General features: G+C 52.0%; 1 protein-coding gene across 1 annotated transcript in view; it reads right to left on the bottom strand.

The window, feature by feature from the left end:
* TRIO (trio Rho guanine nucleotide exchange factor) overlaps positions 1-19,499 on the bottom strand; it is a gene marked incomplete at both ends in the record, with an annotated part of 341,738 nt that overhangs the window by 2,340 nt on the left and 319,899 nt on the right. The window contains 10 exons of the mRNA XM_080704883.1: positions 701-901; positions 2,555-2,633; positions 6,626-6,747; positions 6,974-7,136; positions 7,338-7,365; positions 8,118-8,256; positions 9,770-10,017; positions 13,798-14,573; positions 16,595-16,772; positions 19,156-19,347. Coding sequence (XP_080561009.1) covers positions 701-901; positions 2,555-2,633; positions 6,626-6,747; positions 6,974-7,136; positions 7,338-7,365; positions 8,118-8,256; positions 9,770-10,017; positions 13,798-14,573; positions 16,595-16,772; positions 19,156-19,347 — 2,126 coding nt within the window. The remainder of the gene's footprint in view (positions 1-700; positions 902-2,554; positions 2,634-6,625; positions 6,748-6,973; positions 7,137-7,337; positions 7,366-8,117; positions 8,257-9,769; positions 10,018-13,797; positions 14,574-16,594; positions 16,773-19,155; positions 19,348-19,499) is intronic.

Below are 19,499 nucleotides of genomic sequence, written 5' to 3'. Positions count from 1 at the left end.
GTATGTATATATTTGGTGGTACTGGGGTTCCTAGAAACCTTTCTACTTTTGGGCTACACTCCCAGACCTATTTTTTAAATATTTTTTTTATTTGGAAACAGGGTCTCTTAAGCCAGTGCGGCTGGCTTCGAACCTGAGTGATCCTCCTGTCTCCACCTCCCAAGTGCAGGGATTACAAGCGTGCGCCACCATGCCAGCTTCACTTTTAATATTTAAAAACTGCAGATGTCTCCTACAGGTTAGGCAGAACAGTGGGGACTGCCCTTCCTTTTACCATGACTGGAAAGCCCCAATTGACATTCTCTCATAGGAAACGGATTCTTTACAATTGCTGTGGATTCTGTGAGGTGCAGTGGCGCAGGCCTGTAATCCCAGGACTTGGGAGGCTGAAGCAGGAGGGGCACAGGTTCGAGGCAAACCTCAGCAACTTAGCAAGACCCTGTCTCAAAATAATAATAAAAAAAAAACCAGGGCCGGGGATGTAGCTCAGTGGTAGTGTGTCCCTGCGTTCAATCCCCAGTAAAACATACAGATACACAGACACAGACACACACACACACACACACACACAATTTTTTTTTTTCCTGTGGATCTAAAAACGTGGTTTCTGTCCTTCTTAGAGAAGAAACCAAATCAAGAAAAGCGCCTGGAGTGGAGGCTGAGGGCTGCAGGGCGAGAGGAAAGCCCAGTGTGTACGCACATTTCCAAAACCAGGACGTAGCTGGTGGGGGTCTCGAAGGTGTCGAGGAGGCCAACGAGGAGGGGGTGCTGGAGGTTCTGCAGGATCCCGAGCTCGTGGGTGACCTGGTCCCGCTTCATCAGCTTCTTGTTCACAAACTTCGTGGCCACCGCTCGTTTGGTTCCTTTCTGGTCACATTTCTTAACGACGGCAAATCTGCCCCTGTAAAAGGTGCAGAGATCACCTTCGGAGGACTCTGGGGTTTGCCAAGGAGAACAGCCTCTGCCCACCTACGGACTAGACCTGAGGCCATGAGGCTCAATCCTGTGCACAGCCCTGCTCTCCTGGCCAGGACGAGGAGGGGTGGCACCATGAAATCTGAATCCTGAGAGAGAGAGAGAGAGGGAGAGAGAGAGGGAGCCGAGTCTCTCCACCACACAACTGCCCCTCGTGCCTCCCAGAGGTGGCATCTACTTCCCACACCGAGCCTGGCAGGCCATGGGCTTCCCGACCATGGAAGGTAGCAGACGAGAGCCTGGGCCTCACCAGGCGCTTCCCTCTTCATCTGCACGGGCCGCTGGGACCATCACGTGCAGAGGCTGGGGGTGAAGTGCTCGGGCCTCTGGGGTGGCTCCCCGCGTGCTGAGAGGAGCCCTCCTGCAGTCCCCGGCTTGCCTACAATACAGGGCAGGCTGTCCTGCAGCTCAGGGCCTCTGCAGCTCTGGCTGCACCTGGACCTATTCTGATAAGGCGACTCTAGACCTCAGGCCCCAGCCTGCTGCCGTGTGGATTGGGACCTGGACGGAGGGAGGGCCGGCACGTTCTGCACACACCAGGACTATGAATAAACCTGTGGCCGGGAGGGCAGGCTGCGGGGCCTTGAAGATGCCACGGCTCCGACTTCTCCAGTGGGGGACAGTGTCTCCTCTGTTCCCCTCCCAGTCTCTGGGCTGCTTGGGGACTCATTTTGACCCACAGCATATGCAGGAAGTGCTGTTGTTGGCTTTTGAGGCAGGGTCATGAGAGGCCATGCAGCTTCCGCCCTTCTCAAATGCCTCCCCAGGAGGCTCAGGGTGAATGTTTATGTGGAAAGAGGCCAGAGTCCCTGGCAGGACCTCAAGTGGGTGAGGCAAAGTATGCCAGCTGGCTGAGCCCAGGAGAGACCGGCAAAGTCCACGGCATCTTGTGGAGTAACAAGCACTGGTGGTGTAACAGCAAGTGGGGTGTGCTTGTTACACGACAATAAGTAACTGGTAGACATGTAACTGGCAGGCACAAGACAGGAGCCACAGAAAATGCAGAAGAATGTTGCTGGTGGAGTTTCCTGGAAAGCCCTTCAAGAGGGATGGGCTCAGCAATCCTGCATTTTGACCTGCCCCGCCTGACTGCCGTGGTTGCTCACCCAGCCTGGCCCTGGCCGCCCCTGTATGTTGGAACCTCTTCACAATTAGTTGGGAATATTAGGATCCTCTTGACCAAACTAAAAGGTATTAATTCCTTTAACTCTCCACACACAGGTGAAACTTGGAGGACACATTCTGCTTCCTCAACCAGACCTCCACAAGAGAGTTAGGTCCTGCAAGAAGCACATGCAACCTTCTTTTCTGAACTTTCTTGAAGGTTCTAGATGCACAGGAAGGAAGCTAGTTCATTCCATCAGTGGACGGCTTATAGCACTAGGTCTTCATTCTCTCTGGGAACCCTGGCTAAAAATAGCTTGTTCAATGCCCAGTGTCTAAGAGGTTACTCTTCACATATAAGACATCAACTTCCATTGCTGGCCAGATGCCACACTTAGTGATACTGGTCTACTCCCCGGTGTGTGTGTCTAACGCTCTGCTCTCTTGGAAATGGCCCTGGGGGCCGATGTCCTACCTGCCGAGCTCGGCCACTTCACTGTAGAAGGAGTCGAAGTTGTCCTTCCAGGTCACCATGATCCCATCACTCCCTGGACCTGCAAGAAGAGCAGCGGCATCTCCTGAGGGAGGTGTAAGTGCAGGATCTTGGTGAGAAGCCACAGACCTGCGCTCTCAGACGTGGCTGCCACAGGAGGCCACCGAGTGTCTGGAATATGGCTCAGCCGCACAGAGACATACTGTGAGGGTGACATTACACTGGGCTGTTGGGACTCAGCAGGAGAGACAATGTAAAATCCTCATGAGCAATTTATAGAATATTGGTGTCCTTAAAATCAAATACTTTGAGTGGTGTGTGGTGGCGCATGCTTGCAATCCCAGCATTCAGGAGGCTGAGACGGGAAGATCATGGTTCACGGACAGCCTCTGCAACTCAGTGAGACCCTGTTTCAAAATAAAGAATAAAAAATAGGACTGGAGGTATGGCTCAGAGGTAGAATGCCCTGGGTTCTATTTCCAGTACAAAAAAACAAACAAACAAACAAACAAACAAACAAAAAAAAAACCAAATACTTCGGAGATCCTGGATAAAATAGGCTATTAAAGTTAATTTTACTCTTATTAAAAAAAATGTTTAAACCAGGTGTGATGGTACATGCTTGCCTGTAATCCCAGTTCTTGGGAGGCTGAGACAGGAGGATTGAAGGTTTGAGGACAGACTCAGCAACCAAGCAGGACCCCATTTCAAAAACAAAAAATAAAACAGAGCTAGGGTACGGCTTGGAGGTAGAATGGGCTCGATCTCCGGTGCCACACACAAAAGCTTCCTGGGAACAACAAGAACTGCAGTGTGTGGCTTCTTCTGTTTAGTTTTAATGGGCGGTGCTGCGTTAGACAGCTCCTCCTGTTCACAGGGCCTCAAGGCTTTGTCTCCTTTCCCGGCTGAGAAATCAAGAGTTTGCTACACTTAGCTAATGTTCAGAGGGTTTTACAAAGTTAACAACTCAGACGTTCTCTTCAGGCACGGATAGGATTTGACTATGCAAGTGCCAACTGAAAATCACTTCTTAGTAATGGACCTAGCATTATATATAAAAAAAGCACGGCTCCTTCACCTCCCCAGGCCCGCAATCGGCCTGATGCGCCCGGCCTCTCCGTGCTTACTTTCTCCTTTGCCCTTTCATCTTTGCCCTCTCACCTTTGCCCCCTCACTGGCCCTATGGTCCAGCCAGAGCATCATCTCCTCCCTGCCCTTACCTGAGCTTTCTTGCCAGCTCCTCACCGGGCACATGTATTCCATTTGTGTATCAAGCCTGGGGTGTGGCCACCTCATGTACCTTCCCTGAGCCACTCACGGCTGGACGCCATCTTCCCAAGGCAAGCGAGCGGCACCTCTGGGCCCGTGACTGCACGGAGCCCGTGTTGGTCCAGCCTGCAGCTTACATACCAGAACCGCACCCCAACACCCAGCGCCTTCAAGCCACGGAAGGACACGGTGTCCAAGGGCTCGCTGCGCTCTGGTCTGACATTCTACCTCCAAGCTACACCCCTAGTCCTTTTTTACTTTGAAAGAGGGTCTTGCTAAGTTGTTGGGGCTGGCCTCGAACCTCAGATTCTCCTGTGTCAGCCTCCCTAGTACTGGGACTATAGGTATGCACCACCACACCTGGCTCATAGACAACTCTCTGACCACCAACCAGTTCAATAGGCGGCGGCGCAAAGACTACATCTCCGTGGCCTCTCCTCTTTCCCACTCTCGGGGCCAGGGCTCTGCCTCACTCTCTTCCCTCTGTCCTCCAGTGGGGCCTGCATGTGTCCTGTGCCTGTAGGGCTGATCTCCTGGTTGCAATTCCGTCCTGCGGTGTCCCCACAGCTCCCCTGCCCGAGCTCATGCCGCTGCACACAGCCTTGCCCAGAAAGAACTTGGGCCCACGCTCTGTACAGCTTGCGCGGCACTGCCTGTGTGGCAGGAACGACCTCTCCAGACAGGCAAAAGCCACTGGTCTTAACTGGTACATACATACCAAACCTCAAATATCAGAGTAGCAAGGCCTGCAAATAAGATGACTTCTACCAGAGGGCGATTTGGAAACAGTAAGGTCACTTTGGAGTGGCTTGCGTGATGGTAGGATATTCTTTTAAAGACTTTAAAGGGCTGCACAGATGAATTTCTGTGATAGAAACAATTATTTATATGCCATTACTTTCCAGCTCACATCTCCATGGTCAGAACAGACCTTTATCTACATCTCTTAGCTTTCAGTAGTGATTAAAAATACTCAGCTGGGCGTGGTGGGGCACGCTTGTAATCCCGGTATTTGGGAAGCTGAGACAGGAGGATCGCGCAGGTTCGAAGCCAGTCTTGCTGGCTTAAGAGACCTGTTTCCACATAAAATATAAAATAGGTCTGGGAGTGTAGCCCGAGGCAGAAGGGTTCCATCCCAAGTACCACAAAAAAAAATACACACACACACACACACACACACACACACACACACACACACACAAGGGATAAAAATGTCACTTTCAGGAAAATGGAATGAACTGGAGAGTATTATGTTATGCTAAGTGAGATTAGTCAGTCACAAGAAGCTAAAGGTCAGATGTTCTCATATGCGGAAGGGAGGACTCGAGACAAAGAAGGGGAGACCCTAGTGAAGTGATGAAGGGCCCAAGGGAGGCAGGCAGCAGGAAGGGGACACTTCCAAGGGCATGAGGTACACACACAAGCTTATCAATGCCAATAGCAACATTCTGCGCGGGGAGGGTGAGAGTGGGGAGCGGGGAGAGGCTCACGAGGATCGTGTGCACGCATCTCTGCTGCTCTGAACTTCATCCTGAGGTGTGATTACAAATAAAAAGTGTACCAAGTGCCGGGCATGGTGGCGCACACTTGTAATCCCAGCATTCAGGAAGCGGAGACCAGAGGATCGTGGCTTATGGACAGCCTTGGCTATTTAGTGAGACCCTTTGCAACTTAGTGAGACCCTGTTTGAAAAATTAAAAACACTAAAAAATAGGGCTGGGGTGTAGCTCGGAGGTACAAGGACCCTGGGTTCCATCCCCAGTATGGAAAAAAAAAGTACACCAATAAAAATAAGTAGGGGTTGAAAGTCTGTAGACAAATCCTGCTTACTGTCCACACAGAGCGCTCAGAGCTCCAATCAGTTCGGGTGAGATTATTATTTTCCTTAGTGGAGGCAGCTTCCTCTGCCGGAACGCACAAGGGTGGCTGTGAACTCTTAGCCACTCTGGGCTGCACAGCTGGTCTTCCAGGGAGGGGCAGGTAGAGACCAGCCAGCATCTGTGGCTGTCAGAGAATCTTCTTAGGTCAAGTGGAATCACAGGAAATTTCTTAACTAGACTTGTGATAGGTTCTGCCCAAGCAACTGGGCGTGGTGGTACACAATTGTAATCCCGGTGCTTGGGAGGCCGAGACAGGAGGATCGCAGGTTCACAGCCAGCCTCAGCTACTTAGTGAGGCCCTCTGCAGCTTAGTGAGACCCTGTTTCAATAAAGAATAAAAAAAATAGGGCTGGGGGTAGAGCTCGGAGGTGGAATGTCCCTGGGTTCAATCCCCAGTATGGCAAAAAAAAAAAAAAAAAAAAAAAAAAAGATTCTGCCTAAGAAGCCTACAGTTTAGCTGAGGGAGAGCACAAGGTCTGGCTGGGCTGTGGGGAGCACGGAGACTTCAGACCAGGGTGGGCAGGTCCTATGGGGACACCCTCTTTGCTGTACTGAGCCGGTCCTCACGGAAGGGATGGGGAGGCTGCGCCCCTGTAAACCGTTGTGGGATCTCAGACAGGCCTGGGCTCCACCATGACGCCCCCCTCCTTTTTACTTATATATTTCACGACACCAACTGAGACTAGAGCCTCAGATGGAAACTGGACTGAAGAACCCACACTAGTGCTAGGAGCACAGAGGTGCCTCGCTTCCTCAGTGGACACCGGCGGCCCAGGACCCCACGTCCCAGGGGCTCCCCCACGCTCCTGGGGGTGCCGCAGGCACTTTCCCTGGGACGTCCCAGCCTGCGCTCTGCTATCTGCACCTCGTTTGAAAAGCTCCACCCGCGACTTCTGTGGCTTACCTAGAACCCTCAGGCTGGCCGAAGACGACGCCGAGCCCATGTCGTTCACAGCGATGCAGGTGTAGATGCCGTCGTCTTCCGTGGTCACGCCGACTATCTTCAGAGCTGCCTCCCCCAGCTCACTGCACACACACAACACACTGGGCGTCAGAAAGGCTCGGCACCCTGGGCGCCGGCTACCCTGTGTGTGCCCTGGGACCACAGGCATTGGGAGCGCAAGTGCTCATGGGGGCTCTCAGCGGCTCGGCCTGTGTGCCGGGTATGATGTGCTCTGGGGGACAGGCAGAGTGCTGGAGGAGACTGACAGATGGATGTCCGCCACCGTGTGAGCCCTGCCGCGGGGCTCACCTGTAGGAGATGCTGTAGTGGCCATCGTTGCTCAAGGTGTTGTGTTCAGGGCCCTTCCAGGTGATGGAGGCCCGGGGGCGGCCACAGACACGACATCTCAGAACAACGGTCTCCCCTGTCTCACAAGTGACCTCACTCAATGGGATGACGAATTCTGGGGGAACTGAGGAGGAAAGGGGTGAGTCAACGCCAGGCACCCGGGCTACTCTCCTACACCCCCCCCCCTGCTCCGCGTGCCCCTGACTAGTCCGCCCAAGCCCAGAGCGCCACAGGGGACTCCTTTCCTGGAGCTGCCTGTGTGATCTGAAGTGCCACCCCTCAGATCTGTGCTCTCCAAGACGAGAGGCAAGATGGCGGAACTCACCGTCATAGACGTAACTGGGATTGAGAAGCTGGAATGGAGAAGGCAGATAAGTGTTAACCAAAGCACGTCTACTTCCAGGTAGATCCCAGGCTACCCTCTTTGTTGGAAGATGACCCTGACTTGCTTGCTGGATGTGGAGCTAAAGAGACCACCACTGAATGGCGTTTAATACGCTCGAAAGCTTAACATCACACCAACCTGAGTGAGTTTTATTCCCCCCACCCACAAATACAAACATGATACTTAAACTTAGAGATGTCCTTGTGTCTCACCCTATGGGCAGAGTCCAGCTGGTCCCTGGGTCCTCCTAATGCACAAGGGCCAGGGTCCTGCCCCCAGGAGCTCGGGTCCCTTTTAAGGGAACAATCTTTTCTCTTTCCCAGGTAAAACTTACACAGGTTTCAAGAGAATTAAAGCTGACTGAGGCCACTGAGGGAAACTGTTAAAGCCACATAACCTGTGGCCATCTCTGGTCACTTTTCCTCTGGCTGAGGAGGAACGAGGAAGCCAGAGCTACCGCTTCTTTGCCCTCCATCTGTTTCTGAGAATCTGGTCTCTGCGCTTCATCTGGGAACTTAACTGTGTTCTCTGCAGTGATGTGTGCACCTGGTGGCTGCACAGGTGGAGGCCTGGTTCCTGACATGACACGGGCATCTCTGTGCCAGCCAGCACCATCCCTGGCAAGCCTGTTAATGAGTCCCTGGGTGCTGCTCCTGAGCGAGCCCCAGCTCTGGGTCTGCAGAAGGTCTCCCTTCCCGGCCCCGGCGTCCCCATACTTACCTTCACGGATACCTTGTTGCTGAGTCCTTCCCGTGATTTCCGATAACCGTTCTCTAACTTGCCTTCCCTTTTGCCGTCTTTATCTTTTTTCTCAGATTTTTTCCTTAAACGGAGTGCTGTGTGCCAAGATGTTGACTTCCTAGGGAGGAAAAGAACACTCGTTCACTATTATGCTTTCCAAAGTTCCGCAGACGATACCTGAGCACAGGAGAGAAAAGCTGAATGTTCAACTCGTGTGTGGGGTGGCTGGGAGTCCTTCAGTGACGGGATCTCTGCTAAACAGAACTTTCTTCTGGTGCCTGAGAAACAGAAGATAAAAGCTAAATTTCTTAAACCAAGTTTAGGATTAAAATATAAAGGTACCCATGGTGTGTGTGTGTGTGTGTGTGTGTGTGTGTGAACTTGACTGGACCATAGGGCGCCCAGATATTTGGTAAAAAAAATTCGAAGTATTTCCAAATGAGATGGTTAAGCAGATTGCTTTCCTTAACCCCCACAGGTCATTGATTGGAATGATGAATACGAGTCCGGCCTGCCCAGCAAGAGGAGCCTCCAGCAGTCCCGTTAGACTTTACAACTTGCAACTGGACTTGCCAGTCTCCATAACTAGGTGAGCCAATTTCACACACTAGAATGAATCCTCAGCACATCAGGGAGAGAGAGAACAAGGGACCGTCATGGAGGGCTCTGCACGTACCAGATGGGCGTGCCCTAAACCCCCAGGCTGTGGAGGAGCCGGGCAGCCTGTACTCGGGGCACACACGGCCGAGGGCGTGATGCGTGTGAAGAGGAACTAAACAGAACTTTAAGGCTGCACTGAGCCTTCATGTCAGTCTTTTGGAAATGTCAAAAGTCACAAAGTGTCTTTACATTTCTTATTAATTAATTAATTAATTAATTAATTTATTTATTTTGGTGGTACTGGGGTTCCTGGAAGCCCTTCTACCTCCGGGCTACACCCCCAGACCTGTTTTATATTTTTATTTGGAAACAGGGTCTCCTAAGCCAGTGCGTGCGGCTGGCTTCGAACCTGCACGATCCTCCTGTCTCCGCCTCCCAAGCGCGGGGATTACAAGCGTGCACCACCACACCTGGCTGTTTCCTTACATTTCTAATCTTAGGAACCATTTTCGTTGGCTTCTACCACAGCAAGCACTTAAGGGAGAGTCAGAATAAAGTTTAAAAAGCCAGCTCTGATTCTGATTCGGTTTTTTTTAAAAAATACTGTTTAATGCAGCAAAACTGGTTTCCAGTTCCTTGAGTGAGTAAACTGTCCAGTACCTAATGAGTGACTGTTAAGCACCACGGGGCCCTTCCCTGCAGCCTAGAGAATGCATAGCTCCCCAGCTCACCTGACATTAGTCAGAGGTCCTTAGAAAATCCTCTCCCACCAAGACCTTCTGGGACTACTTTATGACCTGAGAAGGCCGGGTGTTAATAATCGGAGCTACTGAAAGAACCCGTTAGGGCACATCTGAGGGACGGAAGGCCCCTCCACCTTCACTTTGGGGGCACGTCTTTTCTTAGCAGTGGACTTGGATGAAGACACAGGCACGATTTTCCCTCCAACGTATTTCCTCTTCTCAGAGTCTACGCTCCAAGCGCGACCCCTTCCCCTGGGCTGCCCCAGGGCTGGCCTCCCTGCCACTCACTTGAGGGTCCCGTCGGGGTTCTCCATGATGACTGCGCTGGTGTGGCCCAGGACGAAGCCCGGGATCCAGCCCTCGGCTGCGGGGCACTGGTCAGTGGCGGCACGGAACACCAGAAACATGTTCTGCTGGTTGCTGGCCAGAATTTGAACGACCTCTCCTTGATAGACGTTTATCTCATCCTCCTTCACTGCCGTGTAATCGTGTGTCACCAACATGGTGGAGATGTTGCTACTGCTGCTACTTTCACTCTATAGAGGAAAGATGAAGAAAAAGAGAAAAAAGGCAGACAGGCACTGAGATGAGATCTGACGACGTCGTCACCGGTCAGTGCGCCCCGATGCCGGGCCCGAGCGGGGTGTACCAGACAGACACGGAGACACGTCCACTTCCTTCACACGCTCTCCAGCTAGCTTAGTGTATTTTTTGTTTCAATAACTGAAAATTTGGATTTCTCTGGATGGCAATTTAGAATCAACCTACAACAACAACCACCGTGAGGACAACATTTCTGGAAGTCTGGCGTCCTACCGCGCTACTCCTAAGCCAAACACAGCAAGGTCACTATTACATGTAAAAGCTGTGAACAGGAGCCCCGCAGCTCTCTGATATGTAGGTTCGATAAGAGACGTTCCGGATCTTCTGGATAAAATGTTCCTGGGGAATATGTATTTGCTGAGCTGCCTGATCATTTCCACTTTCTTCCCTTAAAAAAGTCGACTGTGGAACACCTGGAAAGCCTACCAGTTACTGTTTTCTTATGGAAGTTGCTCTGCCTGCTGTTTATGTCCCTTGGCGGGCGGTCCCCTTACTGGGCTTGCCCGACTCACTCGTCCCCAAGGTGCAGTTGAGAACACAAGTCACAACAGCACTGTGCCACTTGACCCTGCTGCTGCGACTCAAGCTTTGGGAAGGGACCTTCAGTGGGGTTGGGGACGCCTGCTCTGCCCTGGTCCTGCAGCCCCAGTGGGCTCAATCTCTTTAGTCACCTGGTTGACATGTACCAGGCACTCAATATCTGCTGAGTGACTCAGTCAACGGGGCAAGACCACAGACAGAAACACAAAGATGACCCTGAAGGTCGCCTACCCAGGCCTACAAACTGCGTCACGCGAGCTACAGAAGAGGAAAAATATACATGGCCGTCACCTGTCCCCAGCTCTTAGTTAACAAACGGCTTACTGTTCCTGGGGAGGAGAGAGCCGAGACCACTGCCATCTGCTGAGCTACGTCTTTGCCTGCCTGTCCCCTGTATCAAGTTAGGATGCAGGAATTGGCATACAGGACCCTGTTCCTGTGGGCTTGCTCTCAAGCGTGTCCAGAATGCTGCTGCAGCACGTTCATGGATGCCAGGCCTCCAAAGGCGCTCACCTCTGCCGGGCACTCAGATGCCCGGGCAGGAGACAATCCTGCCATCAGAACAGGCTGGAACAGACTGCTGACCTCTGTCCTGAAATGGCTGGGGGGACAAGTAGGAAGAGGCCCTTTTGCCCTCCCCCATGAGGCTAAATCCAGGAATGTCAACAGACTAGCCACGGGGAATCCCAGGGACCACTCCCTGGGTCTAGAGCTGCGGTGAGTATTAAGACAGAACCATTACCACTAAGGGGGAGCCCGTTTGCTGCTTCTTTTCCCTCGCGGAGGGTGCTAGGAATTCAGGCTCTGCCTGTTCCTTTATATGATTTTCTATGTAAGCATGAACATTAATAACGTGACCTAAATGATAACAGTTTTGAGATAATAGAGCCGAATGTGCTGGAAAAGTGAGCAAAAGTCTCCTGTGACAGCTGCTCTGGGTAACCTACCAGGCTACACCTCATAATGGGAGTATTTTGTCAAAATAAGCATAGGTAGTAGTATTTTCTAAACACAAGCCATGTGCCAGGCTAGGCATTTCAGACTATCTCTGGTCCCCCTTAACTACTTTGACAGTAGGCCTGCCCCTTGGTGTGGGAGCTGGGTGAGGGGTACAAGGTAGGGCTGGGAGTCACTCTACCATGTGGGCACTTTTACCGCTGCCCAGGCTGGGGTAGGCCAAAAAGAAAGCACAGAGCTGCAGGAAGGGCCAACACAGGCCTGGTCAGGGTTGATGCACATCTGCTCAACCCTGCTCTCAGGAGAACTTCGCAGAAGGCGCCTGTCTAGGGGAGGAAGAGGGCACAGATGCTTAGGTGTGAACACAGCTCTGCAGACATGGTCAAGAGGAAAGGTGGCCTCTGGTGACCTGCCAGGGGTCTAAGTGTTCAAATGGGTGGAGGCCAGGCAAGGCGCCTTGTCACTGGAACGCTGAGCAGGCCTAGAGGTCATTTTCAGATGCCCAGTCTGGGCCTCTGGTGGTCTCCCAAGGCTTCTAGGCCATTTCTGTAAGGCATTTTGATTCATCTAAAGCACTTATTTTTTCCCAGGTTATCTACCACAAAAGTAAACATGGGAAGCAGAAATCAAAGGCAACTTTCCCAACCTAAAACCGGACCACGTGCCACCCACAGCCCGCGCTTTGCCTCAGGTGGACATCCTGGGGTGGTGGGGTGAGGCCCTGTCCACGTCCACTGGGCATGTCCACGCGAGCAGCGTTGGCTCCTGCGCTGGAGCAGCTGTGCATTCTGAGACATAAACTCTGAGGACTCTTCTTGTGCTAACTGGCAAAATGCCTGGCTTGGGAAGAACTCAAAAGACGTCAACCGGACGATTTTACAAGACTCACACGGTAAGGCCGTGCCTGTGCACCGAGCAGTCGGTGGGGTGCTGGGGGGTTGCCTTCCCCTTCTGCTCTGACTGAAGTCACGTTTAGACACTTACTGACCACCTGGCACTTCGGATCTGGCTGGGAGGTACCCACCATGAGGATGCTGGGATGTCCTACTCAACCACTGATTTGGAGAATAAGACTCAAGCGTAAATAAATGTGTCATTTCCCACTTCTTAATTTCTTTCTCAAGTAATTACAGAGTTTAACAGACTATGTAACAAAAAATAGGAGGGCCGGATGTAAGATTAAGTCAACCCATAAGGGATTAATAAAGGTCCAGAGGAAAGAGAGAGACATGCAAAAGCTAGATTATTTATATATGTACAAAGAGAGACACAGACCCTTTTAGGGAAATGTATTTAAAAATTTATAAAGCGATCAAACGTACACTCATTAGAACAGTTCTATCCACTCACGCATGCCTTTAGGAAAGTGTTACGGGCCGCGCCAAGGGCCACGTAGGAAACAGTTGGGGAACAGTGAGGAAGCCACAGATTGGGGACCCCGCTCAGCCACCCTGCTGCTTGAGAACACAGGGAAGACAGCAAAATGCGCCGGAGGGAGGGCTGTGTGGCCCGCCGCGCCCCCTGCTGGACAGACGCGGCACTCCTGGCAGCCTGTGCAGGAGCCTTGGGGCGGAGGACACATCCCCTGGGCAGACTCCTTCCCCCCTTGGCCAGCTTAGTTTGCTTTGAGGTGTTGTTGGAAGATTTCTTGAGGGAATTTTTTTTTTTTCCATCAGACGATTCAAAAATGCTGCAAAGATAATTTAAGGCATAAAAGAGCAAAACCAAGCGATGAGCAAAAAGCTTAAAGTGGGGTACAAGTTTCAATTTAGGTAGAAGGCAGAAAGCAGGAAGAAGGACCCCTCCAAAAAAAGAAAAAAGAAAAAAATGTGCACAGAAGCCAGGGGCTAAAATGGAAGTTCCAAGGTATTTTGCTGGTCGGATGACTGAGAAGCCTTAAAGATGCTGCGGTGAAGGTTAATAATCTGCTTTCTCTTATTAAGGAGACAGGAACAAAAAGCAAGGAGCGAGTTAGTAGAGACGAAGCGGGTGCGGTTCGCGGTCCCAGGAGGGTTAGAGGTGTCTGCGTCCACTCGGCGCCCGCCATCGCGCACAGAGGCCACAGACGCGTCTGCTCGGCAGTGCAGGACGGAGGCGCGGGCCATCGAGCTGGAGTTAGTACGAGGAGGAGGCGAGAGCGACGGCGACGCGGTTTAGAAGAGCTGGCGGGACAGAGGCGGCGGGGCGGGCGGGCGCAGCCTCCCTGGAGCTCTTACCCCGTTGCTCTGGGTGGACTGCACGGACTGCTCGCTGGCCGAGGAGCACGTGCTCATGCGGTCCGTGTCCTTGCTGGGGGCTGTGTGGCGGTGCGTCTGCCGCTGGAGGGAGTCACTGTCCCCGGGGAAGGTGAAGGAGCCCGGCCGGCTGGCAGGGGAGGAGGGGATGGAACTCCAGAAGGAGCCCCCCTTCTGCAGGGGGCTGCTGGGGGGGAAGGGCTCCTTGCCGAAGGGAGAAGGGAGCGTGGCGGACAGAGGCGAGTTCAGAGGCGAGATGGCCCCGGGCCTGGGCTTGCCCAGCGGCAGCGGGCCCAGGCTGCCCCGGGCCTCCTTGGCGTTTCCATCTTGGCTCGCACCAGAGGCATTCCCGGTGGCTTTCCTGGGGCTGTCCGTCACCTTCGTCTTGGGGATGGGCTCGGCTTCTCGCTCAGGAGCTTCGGGGTCCCCGCTCGGGGGGAGCCTGCGGGGCTGGCTGAGGCTGGCCTCCAGGGCCGGGCTGCTGCTGGGGGGAGGCAGTGAGGGCCTGGGAGCGGACATACCTGACATCTTGTCTGCCTCTGCTTGGCTCGAAGCTGCAGAGGAGACCAGCACAGGGGGGTGGTGTCTGACAGGCTGCGGGATCCGGGAGGGCCTGCTCCTGCTTGAGCTGGGGCCGCTGCTGCAGCTGCTGGGGCCTCCGCCCTGGCTGCTGCCACCGCCGCTGGAGGCCCCGCTGCCGCCCCCTCCCCCGCTGCCCCCGCTGTGGTTCCTCTGGTACTCGATGGGTGATGTCAAGGCTGCAACCAAGCAAGACAACAGGAGAGAGGAGACATCAGTGAGGATGCCAAGGAAACCCAAGCCTCAGGACAGAGGAAAGGACATCACAGAACCAAGGGGAGGTGCTGGGCCCGAGTATCACCATGACCAATAAATGCTCTCCCTTCCTGGAGACTATGGACCAGGGGTCATGGATGGGCGAGGCCTTCTGTGAACCTGAAGAGCCAGCACAACGCGATGGAGCATGGGCATGTGAGCGAGAAGACAGCATTCCTGAGACTTCACCCCCAGACCAGCAAGTAGCGCCCTGCTCGGTTTAGCACCGCGCACAGGCACCAGGACTCGTAGGGTGGGAAAGGGTAGTGTCTAAACCAGAGAGTCGGTGGGCAAAGAGGAAACTGGCTGAGGTGAAGCAAGCCTGCAGCTGCCACACACACACAGAGACGATGGTGTGCACCAACTCTGTTTTACAGGTTGGAGAAGCCAGCCGGGGAAGTTTAAGAATTCCACCAGGCCCCTTCTTGGTCAGGAAGCTATCCTCTCAACATTAATGAATTATCAGAGTCATCTGCAGGAAAATGTAGGAATCGTTCCAAGTAAACTATATGGGACAGTAACACCAGTCTCCAGGAGTTTGGACCTTTGGCAGTCCGAAGTCGTGCCCTGCCTGGGGAGCCCTGGGCAGGTGGAAGATGGGGCCCTGGCACCGAGGCCCTTGACAGACTGCGTGGCCCTGGCTTCTCCCCAAAGTGGGAAGAGAGTGAGGAGGCTGGCTGTCCAGAGGTCCTGCTCCACTCATGAGCTTGAGAACTACATTATTATTATCACCTAGACTGGGAGGATGTCAGTATACATTACCTCTCTAGCCCAATTATGCTTGCAATTTGGGGCCGTTCATTCTATTCTGAAGACAATCATAAAAGTTTAGAGATTTCCCAATGCCATGCTATGAATTTGATATTTAATGGATCACTTAAGCACAACCTGTTTGGAGATATCTGCATTCGCTCGCAGCCACTGGATCTGCTTCTGACTGCAAATGTGAACTATCATCAGCTGGCAAGCTGGACAGAAGTCTGCAGTGAATGCCCAGGCAGCCGATTACCACTTGGCCCAAAGTGCTACATGGCGTTGGCTTTGCCACCGAGAGAAGAATCTGTCCTGATTCTAGAATGTCATGCAAGATGTGGAGGTGGTTTTTTTTTTTTTTTGGTGGTGCTGGGGATTGAACCCAGGGGCCTTCTACCTCCGGGCTACACTCCCAGGTCTATTTTATACTTTATTTGGAAACAGGGTCTCACTAAGTTGCTGAGAGCCTCACTAAGAAGCTGAGGCTGGCTTTGAACCTGTGTAATCCTTCTGTCTCAGTCTCCCAGGTGCTGGGATTACAAGTGTGCACCACCATGCCTGGCCTTGGAGGTCTTTTTTCTGACTGGAATATTACAACATCCTCCTGGACAGGTGTAGACAAAGGACAGAAAAAGGTGCCCAAAAGTCAACTGAAAGGAGCACCTCGCTTCCGGCTGAATCCTTGCTGCGCCTCCCTGCTTGCCAAACTAAAGCCGTGAGGACGCCAGCAAGCACAGGCCGTTGCCATCTGCCTCGGGGCAAGAGAGGGCAGGTGGTCATGCTGCGTTCTGCAGCCTCTCTCTAAGCACCGAGTCATGGGAACCGGGAAGGGAAAGCCATGTCTGTCTTAATGGAGGAGGAGGTGAGGTGTCTCCCGCATCTTTGGCAGGTTTCATCGGTCTTACATTCTTGCACACTCCTCTTCCTAGGACAGCAGAGCTGTGAGGGGTACACACCGAGAGTCAGGTGGCCCAATCCTGGCTCTGCCACAGACAACCTGCGGGACTCTCCGGCAAATTACCCACCCTGTACCTCACCTTCCTCCCCTGTAAAACGGGCACAGTATTGGCACTTGCCACAGCCGAGGGCAGTACTGACGTGGGTAAGTGCTATGTTCTATCACTATTAACACGTAATGGGAGACAGGTGAGGAACAGAAATACGGACGTCAGGGCAACGCGACACACATTACCATTTAGAAAATTGCGCTGGTTTTCTAGGATTTGGTTGATTTCATGGATCCACGTTTGCCGGACACTCGGACTGGATGAATGCAAAATGAAGGTCTCCACCACATCCCCCGTCCTTGATGTCAGAGCAAATTTACAGGGATCATTTTCCACATTTTCCTCCAGGCAAAGGCAACTCACCTTGAAAGAACGAAAGCATTATTTGCAAGAGCTAAGAGGTGGAAGCAGCCCAGGTGTCCACTGGTGGATGGACAGATGGGTACAACAGGGCGCAGGCGCGAGGAGCACCACTTAGTCTGGTGAGGAGGGATGTCTGGCGCATGCTGGGATAAGTGAGCTTTGGAAACGGGCTGCCAGGTGCCGTGAGCACGAGGACAACGTGAGGTCCGCAGACGTGTCGAGGTGTGGAGCAGAGGGCGATGTGGCTGCCAAGGCTGTGGGCAGGGACGATGGGGATCTGGTGTTTGATGGGTGCAGAATTCCAGTTTTGCAAGAAGAAAAGAGTTCTGGAGACGGATGATGGTGCCGGTTGTTCAAGGACATAAGTGTACTTATTACTATTGAGCCGTAGACTTAATGGGTTAAGATGACCAATTTCATGTCCTATGCATCTTACCACACACAAAAAAAACAACCAAAGCCCACTAATCCCCACTGCCAAGTGAGTTACATCCTGCCAAAATGGAAACAACCACTTTTTGCTTGAGTCGCCATGTTTACGCAGAAATGACTGCAGGCTGAGTAACCCAACACTGAAAATCCAAAGCCCAATGCTTCAGAATTCAAACATTTCCTGAGCACCGAGGTAACGTCACAAGTGGGAATTTGACATCTGACCTGACATGTGACGTGTTGCAGTCAAAATGCAGGAACACTCCGTATACTGTAAAAAATTAAATTTAGGCGACATGCGTAAAGTAAATACAAAACAAACAATTTTGTGTGTAGACCTGGGTTCCACTCCCCAAATACTTATTATGTATATGTAAATATTCTAATATTGAAAAAAATCTAAAGCGTAAAACACCTTTGGTTCTAAGCTTTTCAGTAAGGCAGATAAGGGCTACTCAACCTATCTCATAAAGCTTTGTGTGTGTGGTTTTTTATTTTTGGTGGTACTGGGGGTGGAATCCAAGGGGATTCTACCTCTAAGCTACACCCCCAGCCCTATTTTTATTCTTATTTTGAAACAGGGTCTCACTGAGTTGCAAAGGGCCTCGCTATGTAGCTGAGGCTGTCTGAAGCTGGATCCTCCTGTCTCAGCCAAGCTCGCACCACCAAGCCCAGCTTCTCATGAAGCTTTTAAATGTTTCTTTTAACTATGGTGCATGGGAATCATCAGGAGTTCTTTAGCCAACAGTCGGAACAATCGACTAGAAGTGTGGGCCAGAGACTATCTGTTTCCAAAATTCCTGGACGATGACTTGGTGTTTATCTCTTACTAACTTTCCTGGGATGAAATGACAACATTTACAAAAAGTTCAAATATCAACAAAACATGTGAAATATATGTGATGTTATGATTAAAATACGGAAGACAATTTTACGGAAGAAGCAGAATACATAAAATAAAGCATGGGGAGAATCTCTAAGGTGTCAGGGCCTCGGGGGGAGTGGGGGAGGGGCCTCTGCTTGGGGCTGGGTGTTGTGAGATGAAGGGCCTGCAGCTCGGCTTCTGCCAGGGCAGCCCCCTCCCTCACTGCCCGGCTCTGAAGCCTCTGCAGATACTGGCGGGCAGGAGATCCTCCAGCCCCACATCTGTGCCCCTGGACAGACTCCCCTTCCCCTGTTTGCGCACACAGAGGCTGCTGGATACAGCCAACAGAAGCCCAAGCAGCTAGGTAGACGAAGAGTATGGCCGTCCATCCCACCAGTGCTGGGAGGTCTGCAGGGACCCTGACGGGACCCTATGGCTTATTGCAGGAGGCCCTACACTAAGGGAAGTGCAGCTGCCTTCTGACCTCTGGCTGGCGCAGCCGCAGAGGTGAAGGAACTTGGGGGAGGCGCATGCATCTCCCAGGGACCATCTTCTGGGCCTCAGGCCTTTTTGGCTATTCTGTCTCCTTTTGTTTGTACATATTGCAGATTTAGGGCCATTTGCTTTCTTTGTCTTTCTCTTCCACCTAAGACAAGCTGCAGCAGTGTATAAGGATGGTACCTGTCCGGTCCATCCCTGGAGCCCCATGCTTGGCACTGAGAGGTTAATACCTTCGTGCTGAATGGTGGGAAAGAAAAGGACACTGAGCAGCTATGTTCTGTGGTCATACAGTGGTATTCCAAAGCTGTACCTTGGGCTTAAATACAGGTTTTACACGGTTTTAAAGAAGTAGTGCATAAACACTACCCGATGAATGGCGGCAGCCACAAAGGTTGTGCAACGTGTCAGTAGCCCCAGAACACATGCAGTAGAAAGAGGGATGGGCAAATTTGAAGGTTCTCACACATGCTAGAAACTTCTCTAATAAGCTAAGCATCAGAATATGTCTTCATAAAAGGAAATGGTTCATTGGCATGATAGGTACTTGAGTTAGCGCATGAAAAGACGCCCACAAACACACGTTACCTTGATACTGTTCTTAAACAGGAATCCCGGCATGGAAAAGCCCTTTTTTTTATCAAGTGGTTCGCTGAATATGACGATCTGCTCAAAGAGGAAGACGCGCCTCTCTTTGCAGCGAGGCAGAAGTCCTGCGTCTTGGTCTGTGACCAAGAACGTGTCCTGCAAGAGCAGTTTACCCTGGGCGACAATTTTACCCTGAAACAAGAAGCGGGCAGAGGGAAACAATGCGTTCTAAGTTAGCTGATGTTTTTTCCCTTTGGATTTCCTCCCACAGAATGACCTATTTCTCTTTTATTAATTTATACCACTTAATCTTTTCTTTTACAGTTACGAATTCTTAGCCCCAA

This window comes from Muscardinus avellanarius, assembly GCF_963383645.1.
Source record: "Muscardinus avellanarius genome assembly, chromosome: 1".
NCBI classification, from domain to species: Eukaryota; Metazoa; Chordata; class Mammalia; order Rodentia; family Gliridae; genus Muscardinus; species Muscardinus avellanarius.
Note: the sequence above shows the minus strand (reverse complement) of the source record. Positions and strands in the feature narration are given on the sequence as shown.